Source organism: Lissotriton vulgaris, chromosome 4_1 (assembly GCF_964263255.1).
Source record: "Lissotriton vulgaris chromosome 4_1, aLisVul1.2, whole genome shotgun sequence".
Classification (NCBI taxonomy): Eukaryota; Metazoa; Chordata; class Amphibia; order Caudata; family Salamandridae; genus Lissotriton; species Lissotriton vulgaris.
Genome location: NC_141691.1, coordinates 245,477,444 through 245,501,401, shown reverse-complemented (window position 1 = coordinate 245,501,401; position 23,958 = coordinate 245,477,444). Strand labels below are relative to the sequence as shown.

The 23,958-nt window shown below is 43.4% G+C and overlaps 1 protein-coding gene across 1 annotated transcript in view; it reads left to right on the top strand.

The window, feature by feature from the left end:
- MTM1 (myotubularin 1) overlaps window positions 1–23,958 on the top strand; it is a 405,405-nt gene that overhangs the window by 188,414 nt on the left and 193,033 nt on the right. The window contains exons 8-10 of the mRNA XM_086918601.1: window positions 1,953–2,102; window positions 17,671–17,859; window positions 23,381–23,566. Coding sequence (XP_086774727.1) covers window positions 1,953–2,102; window positions 17,671–17,859; window positions 23,381–23,566 — 525 coding nt within the window. The remainder of the gene's footprint in view (window positions 1–1,952; window positions 2,103–17,670; window positions 17,860–23,380; window positions 23,567–23,958) is intronic.

Genomic DNA, 23,958 nt, shown 5'->3' with positions numbered 1-23,958 from the left:
TAACCAGTGAGCCACACTTCTCCACAAGTCTCAGGCAAAGCTGCTTACCTGATGGCGCTCTAGCTCTGCTCTCCCTGGAGCAGCTGGGGAGTGGCTGCTCTGATATTCACGAGCTCCCCATAATGCCAGGCAGGGTGCATTTCTGTGTGAAACAGCATATTTTCAGCGTGTGGTTACTCCAGGAAGATGGGGTCACCGCCATTGTGAAGCAATTGTGAGGGGGAGCTGCAGAGGTAGCGCAGACTCCCCAATCAAAGAATTAGAAAGTCCCCACACTAAGCGTCTGTTGACTGTAAGGCAGTAGCCCCTCAAGGGTATTTGGATGTTTTCAAGCATCCGTAATGCTGGAACTTTTGTTCTACAACTTGGACAACTGTAAATTTGGGCTATACCCAGGTGTGAGAAGCTTAATGAGTTATCATGATAGAGACATCTTCTAGGGGTGTAATGGCAGGGATGTGCAAGTTGTCCCTTAGGGACTAGGTTTCACATACCTTGTGTTATGCTTAAATCTGATATTTGAATATATGTTGCGATCATCCTTGACAGGGTGCCCAATATATAATTGCATAGTCATGAACACAATCTTCCTTTAGTAGGCGGCCTTGGACTGCTCTGCAGTTCTACCCTCAGAGTCCAGCGCTGCAGTGGGGTGTTTGGTTCCCAGTGAAGGACACATTTAGACCCATTATTTGTGCAGGCCACACAACGAATGCCTCGTTTTCCTACATCTGCGCACACACAGTGCACTTAACTTGAAACTTACCAGTAAATCATATATGACAATCATGGAAAACCAATTTCCAATAGAATTTAGATAGAGAGCACGGGCACTGGATTAGCAGAGGTAAAGTGCAGAGTCCTACAAAAAGCGGTCCGAAAAATAGGAGGGTAAAGGCCAACAATCACTTTTTTAACCTCAAACTTTTGGGCATGTTGTAAAAATGCAGAACCTTTCGTCATACAAATTTGTATTCAATAGATTTTTCCGTGTGAATTTGTGCATGGTCTGAATTCCGTGTGAATTTGTGCATGGTCTGAACTCGGGAAGTTTTTAGAAGTACCAACAAGGTAATGGCCCTGCGTATCTTTTTTTCTTTTAAGACAACCAAAAGACACTAAGTATCTCTGTAAGCAAAATAGCTTTACAGATGCAAAGGTTTATTACTTTTGTAGATCAACTTTCATTGCAGAAGCTTACAGATCAAAATATCTTGCATTTCTCCCCCCTCCCTTCTTTTCACTATTTTTTATTTGAACAATGAATGTTTGGGAAAACGTTGAGTGATCTACACAAATAATCCTTTACTAAATTCCGATTTTTTCTTCTTTGTTTTAATGTATAGTTTTCCGTGTTGTCCCTTGGGTTTCAGACGTCTTTCCCCCACAGACTGAAAGTAGGTAGAAACCGCAAACAAAATAAGAAATATTTAACACTAGTTAGTAAATTGCAAAAACTGCCATGAAGACACCATGTTTTGCAAAATAATGGGTATTTCCTTGGGTGCCTCTGCAGAATCCACAAACCATACATACCTTTACAATCCCCAATATGTGGGGCACGGAGGGAATGGAGGATGTACATTTGGCCAGGATGTCTCTTGTGGAGAAAGTTGTGAAAGCTTAAGACTAATGCTCCAAATATATAAAATTAAAAAGCACTGCACTGGCTGTTGGAGGGAACCTTCAGCTCCTAAGGTGTTAACATTGATACAGAACAAATGCATAGCTTGCAAAATTGGTTGACTTGCGCTAAACTAGATCTTGCTCACCACCACCATATGTTTTTTCAAATACTCTTCCTCTAGGAAGCCTAGCCTTCTTGCTTTGGTTAAAGTTACATGTAGGTTTTACCGCAGATTGTTTTTCTTTTAATTACCTCTATCTGAAATAAGTACATTATGTTCGTTTGAAATTATTTCTAAGATATGTTTGTTTTCTTATGCTCTCAGGGTCTGCCGAACCTCAAGTGGAGAGTAACTTTTGCAAATGAAAATTATGAGCTGTGTGATACATACCCATCAATGCTGGTTGTGCCTTATAACACTAATGAAGAGGATCTCCGTCGAGTTGCAGTTTTTAGGTCCAGAAACAGAATTCCAGTGAGTACATTACAATTAGATTTAAAATGTAGGATTGTTTTGCTAAGTTGAACATGAATATATATATATATATAGGGCTTGATTCATAAAGGTAGATTTACATTTCTAGCTGTACTTCTAGATCTACTGCTAAAACTAGGTCGAACTATGTTTTTTGCTATTTACCATTTCTGTGAGGAGCTATGCACCAGATGTAGAAATACATGTCTTCGCCCCCTTCAATAAAAGGGTGGTCCTCCTAAAACCTAATTCACAAGTCTAAAGTTGCTGTTACCAATGTCGCACCTAATAGTGAAGAATCACTTCCGCCAGCTTGTTTAAATGAGGGGGTAAAGCAGAGCCCTGTTTTCTGCCACGTTTTGACTCGCAAGGGAACTGCTGCCTTCTATTGTTTTTCTTTTTTTTCCCATTGAACTAAATCAAAGGCTTTTTCAGCATCGATCATGATGATTGCTGCTTTTCTTTTTTTTTTTAAACATTTTTTTTATTTGTTATGATTTACTTCAATCAAACATGAACAATGGCAGTTCTGACAGTATATACATCTTAATTTTTGCAGGTATACATTAGTTCGTATTTCTTAACACAACGACCATATCAGAGGTCGTACTACATTTCGCTATCAATTCTGAATGTTAGTCCCGTCACTACTATTTTATACTTTCACAGTGAACCTGTCTTATTCCTCCCCATCCTCTTCGTCCGAGCATGTAATGTCTTCTTCTGGTAGTGGATCACACAAGTCCCCTCTATACACATTCCAAGGAGTCCAGCTTTTATTCCACTTACGTGGGCTAGCTCTGATCGTATATACCGCGCGTTCTGTCATCATCAGCTTATCCATATTCCTACACCATTGCGCCAATGTAGGCAAGCCTGCTGCACCCCATTTCTGTGCTATATCTCTTAGCAACCATCATACCTATCGTGCCCCAGATTTGACCGTCGGGGCGATAGGTAGATAGAGTGAGGGCAGTAGGTAGATAGAGTGAGGGCAATAGGTAGATAGAGTGAGGGCGATAGGTAGATAGAGTGAGGGCGATAGGTAGATAGAGTGAGGACGATAGGTAGATAGAGTGAGGACGATAGGTAGATAGAATGAGGGCGATATGTAGATCGCGTGAGGGCGATAGGTAGATAGAGTGAGGGCGATAGGTAGCTAGAGTGAGGGCGATAGGTAGCTAGAGTGAGGGCGATAGGTAGCTAGAGTGAGGGCGATAGGTAGCTAGAGTGAGGGCGATAGGTAGCTAGAGTGAGGGCGATAGGTAGCTAGAGTGAGGGCGATAGGTAGCTAGAGTGAGGGCGATAGGTAGATAGAGGGAGGGCGATAGGTAGATAGAGGGAGGGCGATAGGTAGATAGAGGGAGGGCGATAGGTAGATAGAGGGAGGGCGATAGGTAGATAGAGGGAGGGCGATAGGTAGATAGAATGAGGGCGATATGTAGATCGCGTGAGGGCGATAGGTAGATAGAGTGAGGGCGATAGGTAGCTAGAGTGAGGGCGATAGGTAGCTAGAGTGAGGGCGATAGGTAGATAGAGTGAGGGCGATAGGTAGATAGAGTGAGGGCGATAGGTAGATAGAGGGAGGGCGATAGGTAGATAGAGGGAGGGCGATAGGTAGATAGAGGGAGGGCGATAGGTAGATAGAGGGAGGGCGATAGATAGATAGAGGGAGGGCGATAGATAGATAGAGGGAGGGCGATAGAGGGAGGGCGATAGAGGGAGGGCGATAGAGGGAGGGCGATAGAGTGAGGGCGATAGAGTGAGGGCGATAGAGTGAGGGCGATAGAGTGAGGGCGATAGAGTGAGGGCGATAGAGTGAGGGCGATAGAGTGAGGGCGATAGAGTGAGGGCGATAGAGTGAGGGCGATAGAGTGAGGGCGATAGAGTGAGGGCGGTAGAGTGAGGGCGGTAGAGTGAGGGCGGTAGAGTGAGGGCGGTAGAGTGAGGGCGGTAGAGTGAGGGCGGTAGAGTGAGGGCGATAGAGTGAGGGCGATAGAGTGAGGGCGATAGAGTGAGGGCGATAGAGTGAGGGCGATAGAGTGAGGGCGATAGAGTGAGGGCGATAGAGTGAGGGCGATAGAGTGAGGGCGATAGAGTGAGGGCGATAGAGTGAGGGCGATAGAGTGAGGGCGATAGAGTGAGGGCGATAGAGTGAGGGCGATAGAGTGAGGGCGATAGAGTGAGGGCGATAGAGTGAGGGCGATAGAGTGAGGGCGATAGAGTGAGGGCGATAGAGTGAGGGCGATAGAGTGAGGCGATAGATAGATAGAGGGAGGGCGATAGATAGATAGAGGGAGGGCGATAGAGATATAGATAGATAGATAGAGGGAGGGCGATAGAGATATAGATAGATAGATAGAGGGAGGGCGATAGAGATATAGATAGATAGATAGAGGGAGGGCGATAGAGATATAGATAGATAGATAGAGGGAGGGCGATAGATAGATAGAGTGAGGGCGATAGATAGAGTGAAGGCAATATATAGAGGGAGGGCGATAGATAGATAGAGGGAGGGCGATACATAGACAGGTAGAGGGAGGGCGATACATAGACAGGTAGAGGGAGGGCGATACATAGACAGGTAGAGGGAGGGCGATACATAGACAGGTAGAGGGAGGGCGATACATAGACAGGTAGAGGGAGGGCGATACATAGACAGGTAGAGGGAGGGCGATACATAGACAGGTAGAGGGAGGGCGATAGATAGACAGGTAGAGGGAGGGCGATAGATAGACAGGTAGAGGGAGGGCGATACATAGACAGGTAGAGGGAGGGCGATACATAGACAGGTAGAGGGAGGGCGATACATAGATAGGTAGAGGGAGGGTGATACATAAATAGGTAGAGGGAGGGCGATAGATAGGTAGAGGGAGGGCGATAGATAGGTAGAGGGAGGTCGACAGATAGAGGGAGGGCAATAGAGATATAGATAGATAGATAGATAGATGGAGGGAGGGCGATAGATAGAGGGAGGGCGATAGATAGAGGGAGGGCGATAGATAGAGGCAGGGCGATAGATAGATAGATAGATAGATAGATAGATAGATAGATATAGAGTGAGGGCGATAGAGTGAGGGCGATAGATAGATAGAGGGAGGGCGATAGATAGATAGAGGGAGGGCGATAGATAGATAGAGGGAGGGCGCTAGATAGAGGGAGGGCGCTAGATAGAGGGAGGGCGCTAGATAGAGGGAGGGCGCTAGATAGAGGGAGGGCGCTAGATAGAGGGAGGGCGCTAGATAGAGGGAGGGCGCTAGATAGAGGGAGGGCGATAGATAGATAGAGTGAGGGCGATAGATAGATAGAGTGAGGGCGATAGATAGAGTGAGGGCGATAGATAGATAGAGTGAGGGCGATAGATAGATAGAGTGAGGGCGATAGATAGAGTGAGGGCGATAGATAGAGTGAGGGCGATAGAGTGAGGGCGATAGAGTGAGGGCGATAGAGTGAGGGCGATAGAGTGAGGGCGATAGAGTGAGGCGATAGATAGATAGAGTGAGGGCGATAGATAGAGTGAGGGTGATAGATAGAGTGAGGGCGATAGAGTGAAGGTGATAGATAGAGGGAGGGAGATAGATAGAGTGAGGGAGGGCGATACATAGATAGGTAGAGGGAGGGCGATAGATAGGTAGAGGGAGGTCGACAGATAGAGGGAGGGCAATAGAGATATAGATAGATAGATAGATAGAGGGAGGGCGATAGATAGATAGAGGGACGGCGATAGATAGATAGAGGGAGGGCGATAGATAGAGGTAGGGCGATAGATAGAGGGAGGGCGATAGATAGATAGAGGCAGGGCGATAGATAGATAGAGGGAGGGCGATAGATAGATAGATAGATAGATAGATAGATAGATAGATAGATAGATAGAGGGAGGGCGATAGATAGTGAGGGAGATAGACAGACAGACAGAGTATAGCCAATAGTTTACGGAGGCCATCATCATGGCCCCTCCATAAGCCTTACTCGCACTTACAACTGCTGTTGCTGTCTGACCTGCTCTTTTCAACACCATTAGGGCTCAGTGGCCGCCATTTTGCTGTAGAAGAAGGCAGTTTCCTCCACTAAAAGTCCCCTGAAGTATACAGGCCTTGGATAAACGAACAATGTAATTAGGTGGCATTTGCTACATTCATTCTCCTGATAAGGGAATGAGTCTTGACATAAAAAATTGTAGACAATGATGATGACTGAATGCTGTTTCTGACCTGTTCCTTCGCTCCCTGCTGGCTCGAGGCAGCAACTGCCGATAAGAATGTGTGCAAGAAATCTGGTAAAGTGTAGAAATGTGGCGCAGCGGCATAACTGGCTGACCTATCAGGCTCCGGAGACTGCAAATTGGACTACACTATCGAGACACTCGTGGGGTCAGTGGCCGCGCCAGGCATGGGGCCTGTAAACAGAGCTCCTGCTCTGTCCTGCGGTGAAGGGCCCCCCTGTTTGCCTTAGTGCAGATTAGAAGGAAACCAGCAGAGACGCCATCAGCGCACTGCTGTGTGTAAAACAAAAGATAATAAAAAATGGGTGGGTGAAATGGGGGGCGGAAAAGGGGGCTGGAAAGTGGAGGGTGGAAAGGGGGAGATGGAAGCCCTGGCGTGCCATCAGCGCACTACTGTGTCTAAAACAAAAGATAAGAAACAAGAGGCGGGGAACTGGGGGGTAGAAAGGGAGAGATGGAAGCCTCGGCACCCTGCGAGCATAGGAAGTAGAGCAGAGAGGATTGTGGGCCGAGAGGAGGGGCTGGGGAGAGAAAGGGTACAGTGAGGTGAGAGGATGAAGGGAGCAAGAGATTGAGAGGAAGGATGCCGAGGGAGGCGGGTCTGGCAGAGTGAAGCCAAAAGGAGTGAGGAGCAGAGTGGGGGGCCAAGACATACGCGAAAGTTTAGCGGTGTGGGTGCACACGCATCTACCAGAGGTGTGCCTGGAAGTATGTATTCATGCGTCCACCTTGTATGAATGGAGGGATGAGGGCGAAGGTTGAATATGTGCTGTGAGTACCTTGAGGGGTGAGCAGCTGTGTGAGTAAACCCTAAAAGTGCTTTGGCAGTTTATGGGCGAGTGTGCGCCTTTGTACGCGTGTATGCTGACATTCTGAAGATGTTGTGTGCATTATCGTGCATTGAAAGTGCCAGCGGTGTGCTCCTTCAAGCGTTGTGCTTGCACCTCTGAATGGTGTGTGCACACCTTGAAAGTGTCTTTGTGCTCACTAAACTGCTGAATGTGTGTTTATGTGCGCGGCCGCAAGCATTGGGCATAAGATGTGTGTGCTAGTCTAGAAATGTAGCCATTACTCACAATTGAAAGAAAGGGACCACAAGCCTCTTTACCTCTCGAAGCCCCCGCTTCGCGGGAGCCGCTCGCAGAGGCAGACTCTGTGTCAACGCTGCTGGTGGCTGGTGATAGCGTGAGGACTAGTGGTCCAGGAGCCTTGGGGAGAGCACGCACCTGGGACCACTTTTGCCTGGCCCCGCCCACCAGCTCTATATCACTTCCGGCGAAATACACACAGCGTGACATGCGAAGCCCGGGCCAAGAGCGGGCCCGTCTGAGCACGTCTGAGACCGAAGAGGCCGGGTTGGGCCAGGACTTTTGGTTTCTCTTTTGTGTGATACAACTGTAGAACTATTGAGGATTGTAAGACTGGTAAGGACTCCTTGAATCAAACGTATATGGTCTGGACTGGTATAGGGACCTTACCCAGTATTATTATATTCTTTTGGCTTTTTTTAACATTTTAAACATTGTGTATTTGGATCATTTCATAGGCTTTTCTTGATAGTTATAATATTCCTTTCCAATAATGTCACGGCGTAAGGGTTGCAAAACCCCAGTTGAGCATGCCAGCTCTACTCTTGATAATTACTTGGTGAGAGCAGTGAGTGTCATCAATGACCAAATAGTGAGAGCTGAACGGCGACTCTCTCTTGATCAGTGTAGTCCAACTATAATATCGGCAGCCCCCCTAGTGTCACAGGACAAAAGTAGGGGGAATAGCAGCGTGGATATTACCTTACAAGCTAGTTTAACTGAGATACAAACTGAGGTTGTTGTCACTCCTACTCCATCACCTGCCCCAAGAACTAGAAGGGGTTGTAGGAAAACTCAAACTAAGCGAGCCCAAAATAATCAGGACAAGACCGCCAAAACACCAACTGAGCAAATCACTCCTGTTGATGATCATTTGGGTAATACCAATGCAGCGGTTTTTGCCAAATTACAGGCTGAGCAACTTATGAATATGTTTTATGCTAAAATTGAAGGATTAATTAAATCCCTATTTGACCGAGTGGACAATCTAACTACAGAGTTTAATAGAATGAGGGTAGATATTACCCTACAAAATGATTTATTAAGAACGCAAGTATCAGTGCTGGGAAATAGACAGGCTAGCTTGCCAAGAGGAGATAGGGCCAACCCCGAAGACCAACATAGTAATGGGAGGGGAGAGGCACCTGTAAACGCACCTGTAGAAGTATTAAATAGACAAAACTCTGAAACTAAAAAGGATACAATTGTTTCAGAACCTAGGAGAAGGGACATAATTCAGAATGCAAAGCGAAGTAGGACCATTAACTTACCCCCTGATTGTTCCCCATATGTGGCTGTCTTGACTAATGTACCACCATTAATTGATAACCTGGCCCGAATCAGTTGGAGTCCCACGAATCCCTTAAAAATAAAACTGTTTCTTGGTTAAATAATAAATGTGGATTCCCTGTGGCTTTATCTGATCAGATTCTCCCCACAAGGAGGGTCAACTGGATCGGGAAATCACCCAAAAATATAAAGGGAGATTGTGTTGTTATAAATTTCAGAAACCCCCATCTTGCAATAACATCCTTGATTAGAGCTAATTCCCTGTCACACAATGATCAAGGAATCACTTTACGCCCCCTTGGTTATTTCTATTGCCATTTAATGCATCATAATAATTTCGGATTTCTTAGAGAGCTATGCCCACCCCCTCACATACCAAATTCATTTCAAGTACCGGTGTCAATCGTTTTGAATCCCTGAGTACTCTAGATGTAAACGATTGACTTAATCAGGATCGTGCCGTTTCGGGTGAGGTGGTTACATCCAAGAGCGTTGAAACTGAGAAGTGTAATATAAGGGAGCAAGGGGTGCTCTATGCTACCAGAACTAGTAATGATATCGAGGATAGGGCAAGTTTGACTACTATGCATAAGGAAGGGGCTGAAGATTTGAGAGCTCCCGATCCGAAACAATTAATTGTTCTACAGAACATAGAGAATCAACGTCCCTATTGCTCCATAGTTAGCTGGAATGTAGCTGGACTAGCCTTAAAAAGGGAATCCCTGGGCTGGTCAGACTTTATTAATTCTTATGACATAATTTGCTTCCAGGAAACTTGGTGCCAGGATTTGATTAGTAACAATGGTTATGCTTCATATAATTTACCAGCGGTGGGCTCTGTGTCAGGTAGGGCCAAAGGGGGCCTTTTGACATTGGTATCCGTGAACCTTCCTATTACTGTGTAGCGGCACATGAAGGTTGGGGCACATTCACAGGTCCTATGGCTGCTAGAGAAACAAGCCTGTAACGTTTTATTAATTAATTTTTATAACCATGTCCTTGATAATACACGGCACCTAGTTGTGAAAGATTTAGAGATTGCTCTAGGTGAACTGATTACAGGGGAAAATGTTGTTTTTGATTTTATTTGGGTGGGCGATTTTAACACCCCCACCTGTCCTCTGACCAACCTTGGGGTGTGTGGGGTAAGAGGCAATTCAGATGAGGATGAGGATGACCTACATTTCCCTCATAATCTGTATGGTGAGGCTCTCAACAAAATATTGGCGGACCATGACTTGGAAGACCTGGTTTATGGTAAAAATTATTATGGTGATACTATCCCGACATATACAGGCCGAAATGCTAGTACGGTGATTGATCACATATGTGTATCATCAAACATCATTCCGCTATGTAAAGCTCCAAAGATCATTGAAACCCTGTTGAGTGACCATAACTATATTATCTTCGAAATTAGTATCTGGGAACGTAGACCACCACCCATTGTACGTATTGTAACGAATATTGAGCCCCATAGACCCAATGGTGTGCATTTGAGATGGAAGGGTGAAAAATCAGAAGAGGTTTTAAAATGTATTGTTAATGGCTGCACCGGGGAAATAAACGCTATTCTAGATACCAATCTCGAACCCGATTGCATCCTAGGAAATTTGACATCTATTAACAAATTTATTAACACTTTGTTTACGAAAACTGGCATGGGGTCAATCACTCATACCAAAGGGTGGTTTTACCATGCCTGCACAGTACTGCAAGCTGCACTTAAACAGATCCTTGCAGTAAGGCCGAGAGCTAAGATAGCTGTAAGCCAACTGAGATTTGATTATAAAGTAGCCCTCAAACGGAGAAAGGTAGAGCTGCAACAAGAGGCCTGGGAAAAACTGTCAAAGGCTGCAGATACTTCCAACAACACGTTATTCTGGGCAACAGTTAACTCCCCCTTTTTAAAAGATGATTCGGCCCCTGTACTTTCTTCTTACGTTAGCAGTGAGACATGGGTAGCGCATTTTTCTACCAAATTTAAGTCCGATACCCTCCACTATGTTAACAATAGCTCTTGGCCTGTAGTCCCTCTAGATTTTACAATTGCAGCGGTAGAACTCTGCATTAATGCTAGTAAAGGGGGGCAGGCCCAGTGGCGGGATGGGGTTCCTATCAACGTGTATAAAACTGCCCCTAAGTTGTGGAGTCCTGCGTTAACCATTGTTTTTAATGCTGCTGTGAGTAATGGTGTCCCACCGACCTGGGGGGAATCTATTATAATCCCAATCTATAAAAAGGGGGGTAGGGGGAGGCCAGAAATTACCGCCCCATCTCCTTGTTACATTCCTCCGTCAAAATTATGAGCAGAATACTTCTGGCTAGGCTGAAAGAATGGGCAGAGGAGAAGGGGATTATGGCCAGCTCTCAGTATGGCTTCAGGAAAGGGCGAGGAACTCTAGATCAATGCCTACATTTAAATTTAATCATCGGGAAGTATATCCAGGCTTCGCAAATTTAAGCAGCGCCTTTGATCTGGTTGATCATTCTATTCTTTGGGTGAAGCTGCTTGAACTGGGTGCTCCAGAAGGTATTATTTTCTTTTTAGCTCGGCTTTTTGATAACCTTCAAACTAGTTTTCGTTACGGGGTAAAGGGGGAATGCACTCCTAAATTTAAGGTTAGGAGCAGTATAAGACAAGGTTGCGTTCTCCCACCCCTGCTTTTTACACTTTTTAATTATGAGGTAGATCTAGTTTTAAAAACAGTTAGTGCCGATGCCCCACAGGTTAATGGCCTCGATGTACCAGTATTATTATATGCCGATGATACCGTGCTACTATCCAGGACTCCCATCGGCCTTCAACTCTTGATTGACAGATTCTCCGCTTTCATCAGGGATAGGAAACTGCTTATAAACAAAACCAAAATCCACACTGTGATCTGTGGGGGAGGTCGCAGGAAATATCAGTTTTTTTTTATAGAAGGACAGAAAGTGCTTCAAGTTGAGAATTTTTGTTACCTGGGAATTAGCTTTGCCAGAGACCGTACTTGGGCGCATGAGCTTACCAATGTACGGGCAAAAATGTCCAAAACTGCCCATGGGGTTTTTAAATTTGCAGCCAAGATAGGGGATAGACGCATTAGGGATATGCTCCAGATCTACCAATCGCGATGCGTGTCAATCGCCCTTTATGGGTCTGGAATCCGGGGATATTGCCATAATGGCTGTTTGCAAGTTCAGGAAAATGTTTTCCTCAAGAGACTTTTGTGTCTGCCTCACTCAGCCCCTAATGATTTAACCCACAGAGAATTAGGGATCTCTCACTTATCCGATCTAATAGCTTTAAGACCACTTATGCTATGGTGTTCGATCTGGCTAAAGGAGGAGACAGCTAGGAACAGATCTGTTATTAGTGACTGCCTCTCTTTGGATAATTATTCCAAGATTCCCTGGTTAATATATGTTCTAGTTAGCTTCCAGGAAATTCTGCGTATAGATATTTTGGCCGACCCATATGCTGTGGCAGAAATGTCTAAACATGATCTGAAGATTACATTCATGAAATTTAAAGCTGAGAGACGGGCAAGTAACTGTAGTTTGAAACCGACCTGTATGTTTTACAATACATTTTCAGGGAATGGGGGTTTTCAACCATATCTGGGTCAGGTGACTAGACCCTCGCGAAGATTTGTCCTTACCAGGATGAGGCTTGGGTTAGTACACCATCTGGTGGCCTTTCCGTCACCGAAAGACACCCGGTGGGTCCATGCCGCTGTGACGGCCAATCCAAGCAAAGCACCTTGCACTTTATTTTTCTATGTAACCTTTATACGAATTACTGTATTGTTTATTTAAAACCTATCTTTGTGAGATATGGAGCTCGTACTGTCAATGAGGCGATGAATTTACTTTTTAATATGCATAACCTGGATGTATGCTTTTTTTACTGCTACCTTTTTAAACAAATCAATTTATGCGAGGAAAAGTATGATGTTTTAATATTTGCGCTTATTGATTTAATACCACTGTAATCTTTGTGTGTTCAAATCTGTATTATCTTGTGCTTTTATGGTCATTCTTTTGATATGTACCGAATAAAGCTTTATGAAATGAAATGAGAACAGAAAGGAAGGAGAAATAAACAGCAAACAGCAGTTTAGATGACGAGCAGAGGGAAACAGGGATTCATCATGTTTTACGACTTCCTAAGGGTGTCTTCAATTTATTGCAATTTTACTACACTTGCCCTGTCAATGAATAGATTAAAAATAAATTTGTGTGATTAAATATGTAGCGTACTCAGAGTGTAACCAAATGCCAACTTGCTTTTCTTAAACGCTAACATTTTGCCTCACTTTTGGGTTACAAGTGGTTATTTTCATAAACCCTGAAAAGGACTTCCACCCCCGGTGAAAGTGTGATTTCATGCACAGGGATTTGGAAAAGAACTTGAAGAGGTAACCAGCTTTCTAAAATTGCAGCAGAATACCTTTCCTATCCCTAAGTAGAAAATAGTTATGCTGATGTTAGTGTCCATAAGCCAGGGTGTAGTGATTGTGAGCTTTATGAAACTAACTCTGTAATGTAGCAGACCGAGTCTTACCGAAGCAGACATTTCCTTATCACAAAGCAGACATTTTCCTATGTACAAAAAAGGCATTATTAGTGAACACAACAAACCCCTTTAACCATTCCTAACGTGCCCTTTCGAAGAAACCGAAGCAGGCTTCCATGACAAACCTGTAGAAGGTAGTTACCCAAGATCCCGTTTATAGATAGTTTATAATTTACCCCAAGAAGCATCAATATGACACTTCTGTCAGCGGAGAAGTTAGCAAAACGTAAATGAATCTACTGTGCCTCAAATCTGTGCGCCGGTCCTACTGGTACCAGTACTGCCGCCTACTGTCCACAAAGGAAAACGTAAACCCACCCACTGGGAGAAAACCTGGCAAGGAACAGCAACGTGTCATTGTTTACTGAACAGCACCACCAAACCGCAGTTCTCGATCCAAACCAAAAAGTTCTCAAGCCCAAAACTGGGCACAAAAAAGTAGCAACGATGGCCCTGGATCCAAAAGGCCCTCTTGATGAATCATGGCTAATAATAGTTTTCACACACAACCTAGATCCTATTAATAGAAGGGCTAATTCAGCCTTTCATGAATCCACAATTATCCATTTTGAAAATGAAGCAGTGTGTAAAAGTATGTTAATATGTGCACATTCCTGTGGTTAAAATGTGCCATCAATAAGGGGGAAGGGGGCTGCTAAACTGGAGGGGGGACTATTTTCATACATTCTCATAGTTAGCAAATGCACCTGTTTTCGAAAATGCGCATAGTATGTCAATTGTGGGAATGTGAACGCTAACAGTTGTGGTTTTTATTGTGCTGCAGGAGGAATTTTCAATTTTATTTACCAATTGCTTTCCAGCTCGAAAGCAGGACTTGCTCCACAAAGCAGGACTCTGAAACAGAAGGGGACAGGAAGGGTGGGCTAGTGGCAAAGGGAGGCGGCCAGAGCCGAGGGAAAGCAAGGCATTCATTTCAAAGTTTCTCCAGCAATTTGAGGAGCAAAGAAAAGCAGGCCTGATGTGAAATCATAGAAAGGTCAAAGGTGAGTGTGCCGTCTCGAGAGGAAGTGGTGAATCAGGATGGTTTATCAAACAATGATTTTCTTTTGAAACTGGGAGGCAGCAGCAGGGACAATTCTGCAGATGTGCTTGACGGGTTTTAGACCACAAGCTCTCGGCATTGCTGTGGCAGGGGAGCGCATTCCTTTGAAGACTGATGCGGGGTTGGGGGAGCGGATTCCTTTGAAGTCTGATGCCGAGGCTCAGACAAATCGTATGGTGTGCGATGTAGCTGGCGATGTGCACGCGCCTGGCTCACATGAACTGTACCTAATCTGCAGTTTGGGTAGACTTTTGAAGCCTTACTATAATCTCGCCAAACAAGCAATGCTAAAGCAATGCCTGAGGCTCGTCCTAAAAATGAGCTGCTTAAAATATTTTTCATCTTTATTAGAAGCTAACTTTAAGAGTTATTGGTTCCCCTTTCCTATACTTTGACACCTACTCCCAGCAAGGGCATGAGGACAACAATGAATCGCAGATCTCCCATTACAGTGTGTTTCAGTGCCACTCTGTTCTTCACTAAAAACACAGCCCTTTTTTAAGCATGATGTGTTTCTCTGTTCCTTAGGGGCCTATTAAATACTCCTTTTGTCCAAAGCCATGCTCACCCACCCAATTCATCCCCCGTCCCCAAGTTTGAATACCAGTCACTTAGACATGCATTAGTTGTAGACGGAGAAAACACAGACCAAGTACATGATTGTACTCCAATACAGATTAGTATTTTCTCTCCGTGTCTGCAAAAAAAAGCTTCAGAGGCTAACAAACATCCCCAAAATATACTCTGTTTGTGACATTGTTCTAATGGTGGCTTTCTGGGACGTTGCCAGACTATAGAGGCACAAAAGTGTACCTTCTGTGTCTGAGTGAGGCTTAAATATGTATTGGTGTATGGTTGCAGAGTGAAATGTTTGTGAAGGAAGAAGGGGGTCTGAGAAAATTCTCAAACCTTAGGAGACACTAAATTAAACAACAGACGTTGGGTCGAGAGGGGTTGAGAGAGAGAGAAAAATAGTAAAGAGAGAAATTTAGAAGTACCCTCTGTTTTCTTTATATAGTTAATATCAAAATGTAACTGTTTTGCATAATAAGAGGGCAATGGGAAAAGGATAATAAATATGTTGTATGCTGGTTGTTTGGACTGACATATTTTACTTCTGGTATGTGTTTGAATTTATAACATTTAATGAAATTAATTTGAAAAAACCTTTACGGTTCACAAACTTTGAAGTTTGCGCTTTCACATATAGTATCCATGTCTTTCTAATTTCAATATATTTGTTTGAAAAACATTTTTAAACTTTGAGCCAGTAAAAACTTACTCCAGTAGCCAGTTTGGTTTATTTGCCATACTAGTGAGGTAGTGTGGCTCACTGGTTAGAGGCGGCAGACCCGAGAGCAGAGGACGGCCCGGGACCAGGGTTCGATTCCCGGCGCGGCAGGTTTCTGGACCAGGGTCAGCGGACTTGATAATTCTCTCGCCTCGGTGCCCACTCTGATCAGCGATCACACTCGGCAACTCTGGGCATTAGCTTGCCTCATCCTCACTAACGGCCCCACCAGACCGCCGGGGATGCCTGGTCTCACCCTGGAGATACCCATTAAGGGACCATCTCTCAGAGAAGCCAGGAAGGGTTTCGCAGCGGTCGAAGCGCCTTGGGACCCTCCGGGTAAGTAGTGCGCTATATAAATGCCTATACATTTACATTCACTCGAGAACAAGTGAAAAAATATTGAACTCTTTTAATTTATGAGATGTTTTCTATGAACTGTTTTGTTTCTGACTTCAAGACAGAAATCTAGAAGATACATGATTAAATATTGGCATGTATGTATATAAGTAACCTTTACAAGATGAACTGTAATTTTCTTCAGCTTAAGTACAACAGGATGAGGGAGGAGGTGATATAAAGACTTTATACGTATCATTTTAACAGTTTCAAATAATGAAGTATTGCTTGCTATTGTGCTTTATTGCATAAACTTCATGATTGCATTAACTGCAAAATGTAGAAATAAAGCTATTTTTTCCCTCCCCCAAATTTATTTGTGCGCAGGTAAGAACATTGATTGTAGTGTTGGTTGATAAGCAGGTGTGTCAAAGGTGTGGCATGTCAGCCAGAGCGAGACATGATAATTTTTGCTCAGCCATACCGGTCCCTTAGCAGCTCTGGCCTTGTGAAGTTTTTCTTTAGGCTTTCCCATTTTGTAAACTTATATTCTAAAATAATTTCAATGGGAAGTCTATAACACCTTTCGTAGCGCGCTGGAACAGTCAACTGGTTAGCTCAAAGCATTAACATTTTAAAATGAATTCCGAAAGTTAGACCTTTGTGGCTTATTGTATGGTCAGCTTACCCTGTCAATGCAAGTATGGATTCTCAAAATGTTGAGTTTCTGTTTAATTTGCGGATAACTGCAGGTAATGTGTTCTTAAGATTTGAAAAATAGTGAGTGTGACAGTGTGGTAGGCAGTTCGAGAAAGCTGTAAGGTCTAGTTAATTTGATGAAGAAGATGGGGATGTGGATAGGGGATGTAAGAGTGGATGGGACCCGAAAGGGAATGTTTAATGTTGGGACGAGACAAACAATAGAGTGATTTGCTTGCCATGAAGAGGAGGAAAGACATAAGAGGTGTTGAGAGCAACGTGATGTGTCAATGAGTTATAGACTTTGAAATTTGTCTGAGAAGATTGCAAAACATTGCAACAAAATTAAGCACAGAAGAGAGTTCTTGTTCTTGGAAAACAAATTGATTTTGTTATAATTCATGCAAATATTTATTTCTGCTTGTCTGAATTTGGGACGCGTTCAATAGGAAATGGCACCTAATGTATTTGGCTCAGTATTGACTATCTCGTAAGGCAAAACGGCTATTTTGCTATTAAAAAAGTGTATTAGTACCCTGACCTTGAATTTTTGTCTCTCTTGCCCCAGTACTCAATGGTATGTTTGGTTTCCATAAACAAATTAAACAGATTTTTTAAATTAAGGTTGTATTGAATCTAGATTAGTAAAAAAAATAAAAAACTTGATACAATTTAGAATATTGCCTTTCGCCTCTTCGAGGCTTGCATGTGAATTTCCCATTGTTATCTAGCAAACTGTTATGCCACTGATGAAGGTCTCTTTTTTTGACTGTGACGTGGCCCAGAAATCTCACTTTGAACCTTTCAGAGTCCTTTCGACTACAGCTTCCACAGTTACTCCAAAACGCTGTCATTTTATAAATATACTAACCATGTTTGCTGTCTTGCTGTTCTTTAACTCCACTTTCTTACGTCTGTAGAATTATGGGTGGGTGGAGGAAGTCCTTCATAAGCAGTCCTAGAATGCAATGTTAATAATAATAAAGATATTGAATACTGTATGCTTTTTCTTCAGGTGTTGTCGTGGATTCACCCAGAGAACCAATCTGTTATCATGCGTTGCAGTCAACCACTCGTTGGAATGAGTGGGAAACGAAATCGAGAGGACGAAAAGTATTTAGATATTATAAGGGATGCAAATGGGAAAACTGCAAAACTAACCATATTTGATGCAAGACCTAGCGTAAATGCTGTTGCCAATAAGGTAAGAGGGTTTTTTTTAAACCTATGTTAGTGTATTTTAGAAACATAAATATAATGTTTCCCTAAGACATCAATCAGTATGTTTACATGAGCATCGGTGGTACGGTCAGGCTGCCCTTCCTAGAGGAACTCTTGTCGCAATAACAGGGCAGGATCCTGCACCTGAATTTGAGCACTCTTCATCTTTATGCATGGAGATTGAGCAGCGACCGGTGAGAGTTTTTGATTTTCCTTTTGAGAGCTGTGATAACATCTTGGCAGCCAGGCATCTCTTCACCAAGACTGTATATGCCTGCCATTAGGTTAAGTTTTTGGCTTGGTGTTCCTCATGCCATGACAACCCCTTTTTTTGTATCTCCGTCTGAGGATTTGCTGTTTAATTTGTATTTAGCCCAGCAAGGCCTTGCTATGGGTACTGTTAAGGGTTTATGTGGAGGCTATTTCGGCTTTGTGACTCATTTTCTGTGAAGTCCCAATGGGAGCTCTATCTGGCCCTCACATTTTTCATGTATTCTCAGTTTGAGCCCCTACACAGCTGTTCTCTGCGGCTCCTGACACTCAAGACTGTTTTCCTTCTGGCCATCACATCAACCAGGCGAGTACGCTAGCTTCAAGCTCTATTGGTTCACCCTTCGTACACCAGCCTTTTCCCTGATAAACTGGTCCTTCGGACTCTTGCCTCTTTCCTGCAGTCTCTGGTCACCCCCTTTCATGTCAGTCAGAGCATCACGCTGCTGATGTTTTTTGCTCCACCTCGTCCTTCTAAGGAGGAGAAGAGACTCTATTGTCTGGACCCAAAGAGAGCTCCAACTTTCTACATTGATCGCACCAAAGGCCATCGTGGGCAATCAGCTCTTCATAGAGTTCACTGGACCATGCTGTGCAGAAACTGACAATCTCGCGCTGGATTGCACGTACCATTAAGAGCTGCTATGCCTTGGCTAAGAAGCAGCATCCTGAGGACTTGCAGGCCCATTCTGCAAGGGCGCTAATACTGCGTTTGCATAAGGGGGTACATGTCCTGGACATCTGGCAAACCGCTACATGGGCGTAACTCCGCACGTTCACAAAGCACTTCTGCTTTTATAATCCGGTCCATCGAGATAGGCATTTCACTCGCTCGGCCCTCCAGGAGTTTTTGGCTTATGCTGGTGGTCGGGCCCTCCTCCAGAGAGGTATTGGATTCGGTAGCTATTCTAAGGGGAGGTGTCCGGGGTTAGAAGCATCTATCAGAAGAACAAATGGCTTGCCTTTGAGAACCCTTTTTCTGCTAGACTCAATCTACAAGATGCCTCAGTGACCCTTGCTCTAAGAACCAGGCTCTTTTCCTAAAAGATCCAGATCCCACTGAACACTGCACACTGATTCAACATTGTTTTTTACTTGGCTCTAGAAATAGCTATGACAGAAACTGATGTCATTGCGATGGGGTGATGTATATGCGCAAAATTACATTACTTCTAAGTCGGACCACTTCAGCACTGAGCCGATCACCAACTATCAGAGTGCAAAGGTATTGCTCAAGATTGTCTGAAGCCTTTAGAATATTCTAAGGTGAGGAATCTGTGGTAGATACAGTCTCTTCCATGAAAAGCAAGTAACTTGTTCTTCTTTCATGGGTTGATAAATGTAAAATAAAATAATAAAAACTGTCATGTTCCACTGCACAGGAGCACTTCTTGTCTCCGTGGGTGAGCACATCTTTTCTGATACCGCTAGCCCATTCCTAAAACTCAGCCTTGAAGCACACACTAGACACAATTCAACTGTCAAATAATTGGCCTAACTGTGATATGGTTTGAAGACTACTCTATTACCTCACTCTGTGATTTCCTCACTATGAGGGTGTGAAATCATCTTAAAGAACAACGAGGGTTAAAGGGGAGGAGTAGCTATAGCCTGCCACTGGTGTGGCCTAACTGGATTCCCTCCACAAACTACTTATCATTTGCATGCACAGCTGCTTCCTGCGTTATAACTCCCAATTACTCTCTCATTGCAGCTGTAGTCTGCTGTGTTCCGACCTTCTACCTGGACCAAATGCCACTTTTCTGGAGCAAAGCTATAATCTCTATCTTCATTGTTCAAAACATATAGGCAGACACATACTCAATCTTATTTTCATACATAACCTTGAAACTCTAATATAGCTCTACCCATGTAATTGTGGTCAGCCTACTCCTGTGCTTCTGTCATAGTTTCTAACCTAACATAGTAGCCCTTCATCCAAAACTACAGCAACACTCCTGGTTCTTTAGACACTTAAAAAACATTTCTACAGATGACTTTGAGTTAACATGCAACAATGTGTAAACCTTGCAGTCGAACTCAATTGACCGTGCATTCAACAAGTGGATCAGTAGAGAACTTGCTGAAATAAAATTCCTCAACTCTAATTTGCAGTAACCGTGGAACAATTCAAAGACTGAACAGAAGATATCATGCAGAAGGCTAGCATAGAACAATCAAGAGGGCCAAAAAGGCGCACCTTCAAAAACTCATCAAAGAGAAACCAAAACAGTGGACATCTTCTTCTTTAATATTTACTATGAGGAGGAGTGTGGCCAGCAACATGGCTGACAGCTGGAAAAATGCCATAGCTACCTCCAGCCACCAGGTAATGCTGCAAAAATCTATTTTAGTGGGCGGTGTCCAGTCCTTCTGCTGCACTGAACACTTAGCCAGAACGGTGAGGGTACATAGGCGTGTATCCAGGGGTTGTCTTCACATCTGGGATGGTGTTCTGGGTCTTGCAGATTCGAGTCACATATGTGCCCACCCCAGCTGCTTTGGTGAGGCATGAGCTCTTGTGAAGCAACTGGGTCATGATGCACCTATGCCAGTTTTCCAAAGGGCATACCCCCTGAATGGATCCACAGAGTACACAGAAGACCTCTACAGAAAGGGCAGATATGATTGCCATAGTTGAGACCATGTAACTGAGGTTATAAGTGTTGTGGCTCTTACAATCCATTGCAAGTGAAACAAATATACTCTCTTCAATGTCAGGAGAAGACATGGAGAATTCTGTTCTGTATAATCAAACGAGATCCCCCCCCCGTCACTCACAAAGCAGCAGATGACACTGCATGAAATAGATTACTTTGTTGGCTACATTTTGTGCCCATTGGCCCTGACAGGAACTTGCTATGAGGATTCCAACAATAAGCCAAAAATGAAGATGGGCAAGTGCAGCCTTCAGCATATAACACATTTTTTCATATGATCTCATTATTTTTCTAGAATTCCAGTTGGCCAGTGACTTGAGTAGATTAACCTTAACATGCTCCCCCTTGAGAATGCCTTTTTTATTGTTCTTACATACAAAGAGCCTTTAAGGTATAGATAGTTATGTCCATCCATGGTGGGATTTTAGGGTAATGGGCACTTTGCACATTTGGGTGGTGAGCATTTCTAGGCCTCCTGTCCAATTGTGTAGGGGGAGGAACTGAGACTGCAGTGCCTTTTGGAAGCAGTGGAATTTCTATTGATGAAATCTTTACAGTGTGTATTATGGTACTTGTCGTTCTCAAGAGAGAAAAGTCTTTTTCATGTGTATGCATTGGGATGATTGAGCCACTGGTTTGTGCCATACGATTTTCTCTTGAAATGTGAATGGTGTCCAAGACCAGATGAAGCAGGGCTGGGTTGCTCAGCTCCTTACTAGTCCTAAACCCAACTTGGTCAATGCAACCTCTTTGTCATGGGAAATTGATGCCAGTTTGTACATAGAGCAAAATGCTCATTATTAGCATAAGTTGGTTTCTGTGGGGAACCAATGCACGCACACAAGAACCTCCTTTTGTTGTATCTAGGATTTAGATTCACCTGATGTTCACTGCAAAGAAGTTAGTGAAAATCAGGGGCGTGCCAAGATCACAATGGTATGTGTATATGCTCTTTGTTGCAAGGATTATGGAAAAGTTAGAGGTCTTCAGACCGAAACCTCAGAACATATGTTTATAATAGGGGCACCTTTATTGACGTCTTTGACATCAAACGGGATCAAGCCTTCATGCTGCATTGTAGGCCTGGTCAAATTTACTATTACAATGGGCCTGAGAGATGTATGTCGCCAGGAGAACACTGCAGACGTGTTACTCCTACTTCATGTCCTCTTAATACATAGTCTACTATAGATTTCTTCCTTTGTGTTACTGATTTACTTCAGGTAAAGTCTGTAGGGTGTATGGCTAGGGGGATCTGTGACCTATATTCCATACTGCTGTCTAGGGGAGGGCAGTGTGAGAGTAGGGGATAGATGTAGCAGTTGAACACATGGGAAAGTCTGAAGGATAGTAGACCAGATGGCAGCTTTTAGGAGAACAAGGATACAGTTGACTTTCAGTTTATCCTTTTGAAGTCTTCTAAAACTCTTTCTCTCTAATATAAAATGTTTTCCCAGGTTGATACAGGTCTTATGTAAGTAGTTAGCTGCACTTCCAAGAGGTGTTGGCTGTCAAGCATCACTCCGCAGAGTTAACCTTGAGGGTGAAATTCAGTGTGTGCATTTCCAACCTTTCATGCCTTGTGGATACCACTATTATTTGTATCTGGATTCCCTAAAGCTGAAATTCCGTTTTGCTTTGTTAAGTGGGTGCATCCAGGAAGTTAATGGGGATACCTCTGTAAACTGTTTTAGATGGTTTACAAAGGCCACAAGGTTGATGGTATCAAGGGCAACCTAGAGGTCTGTCTGCTCTAAAAGTTCTTCTGCGCCCTCATAAACCATCTCAAGCATTCTGTCCCAAACATCCAGTAGTCTCTGTGCTCCAGTGAGGCCTGAAAAAGGACTCCTGGTCCTAGAGTGACCCATGAGACTCCATCTGGGAGGAAAAACGGTTATGTCATAACTTTCTTTGTATTTTTTATTCCCAATTGGGTAGGGGGAGGGTTACTGGTTTGGCTGAGTCATTTGGTCTCATGTGGTCACTTCATCAAACAGCTGGAAGGTGTTATTGAGCAGTTCGCAATCTCTGTGATAACTAATGGCACTGTTGAGATTATCTCCTTAGGCACTGTTGAGATTATCTCCTTAGGAACGGTTCAGTGAGCAGGATCTCTGAGGCAACGTGTTGGCTTCAATGCTTTGTTCATATCACTGATCCCGTCTAGAGTTAATCAGGCCTGCTGTCATCAGCAATACTATCCTCTATTTATCCCAATCTAATTCCCCAACGCTATCCTCCATGATGACTTCCTTTATCAAGGAGACTTTAGTTTGAAATAAATCTTAGTTTGTAATGGTAGTCTATGAGCTACCAGGGGACTCTATGGGTGCTCTGCTCATAAACACTTGTTATAGAATATTTATCACTTCCCAGGAATGATTTGTTGTTGCCTCAGCTATTTTGTGTGTATAAAATAAAGACTCCTCTGTGTTTTGCAATTGTTGTGATGATCCGTATAGGAGATTGCTGGTAAATATCACAGTGATATGCATTTCCATGTAACAATTATAAGACTGTAGATGCTTGTGTCCAAATTAAATGTTTGTTTTCTTTTTCTTTTTTCGTCTTTAGGCAACTGGTGGAGGATATGAAAGCGATGATGCTTATCCCAATGCTGAACTTTGCTTTTTGGACATACACAATATTCATGTTATGAGAGAATCATTAAAAAAGCTGAAAGATATTGTGTATCCTAATGTAGAAGAATCCCATTGGTTATCCAGCCTGGAATCAACTCATTGGTTGGAACATATCAAGGTGGGAGAAGAGCAGGTTTTAGGAAGACTGTATGAATTATTTTAAAGGATGTGTCGCTTCTGTTTTTTTCATTCTACATATTGTATCATGTATAACATCTTAAATTGTTACTGCATAGGGTTGATACAGCCAGTGTCTTACAGCTATTCCAATGTTAACACATTTTTTTAAATAGAAAGTTTGATCATTTTCGTATGATCTTCAATTTTTTTTTCTCTGTAAATTCTTAATCGTCTGTCCCTGCATGATGTAGTGATTGAGGCATCAAAACAAATGAAAACAACTCATAAATCCAGAACAAACTTGCTATAATAAGAAAGGAAATACTCAAAATAAGAAAGGAACATGGTTTAATCAAGATTGTTTAATGAAAAAAAGAGAAATTAGGAGAG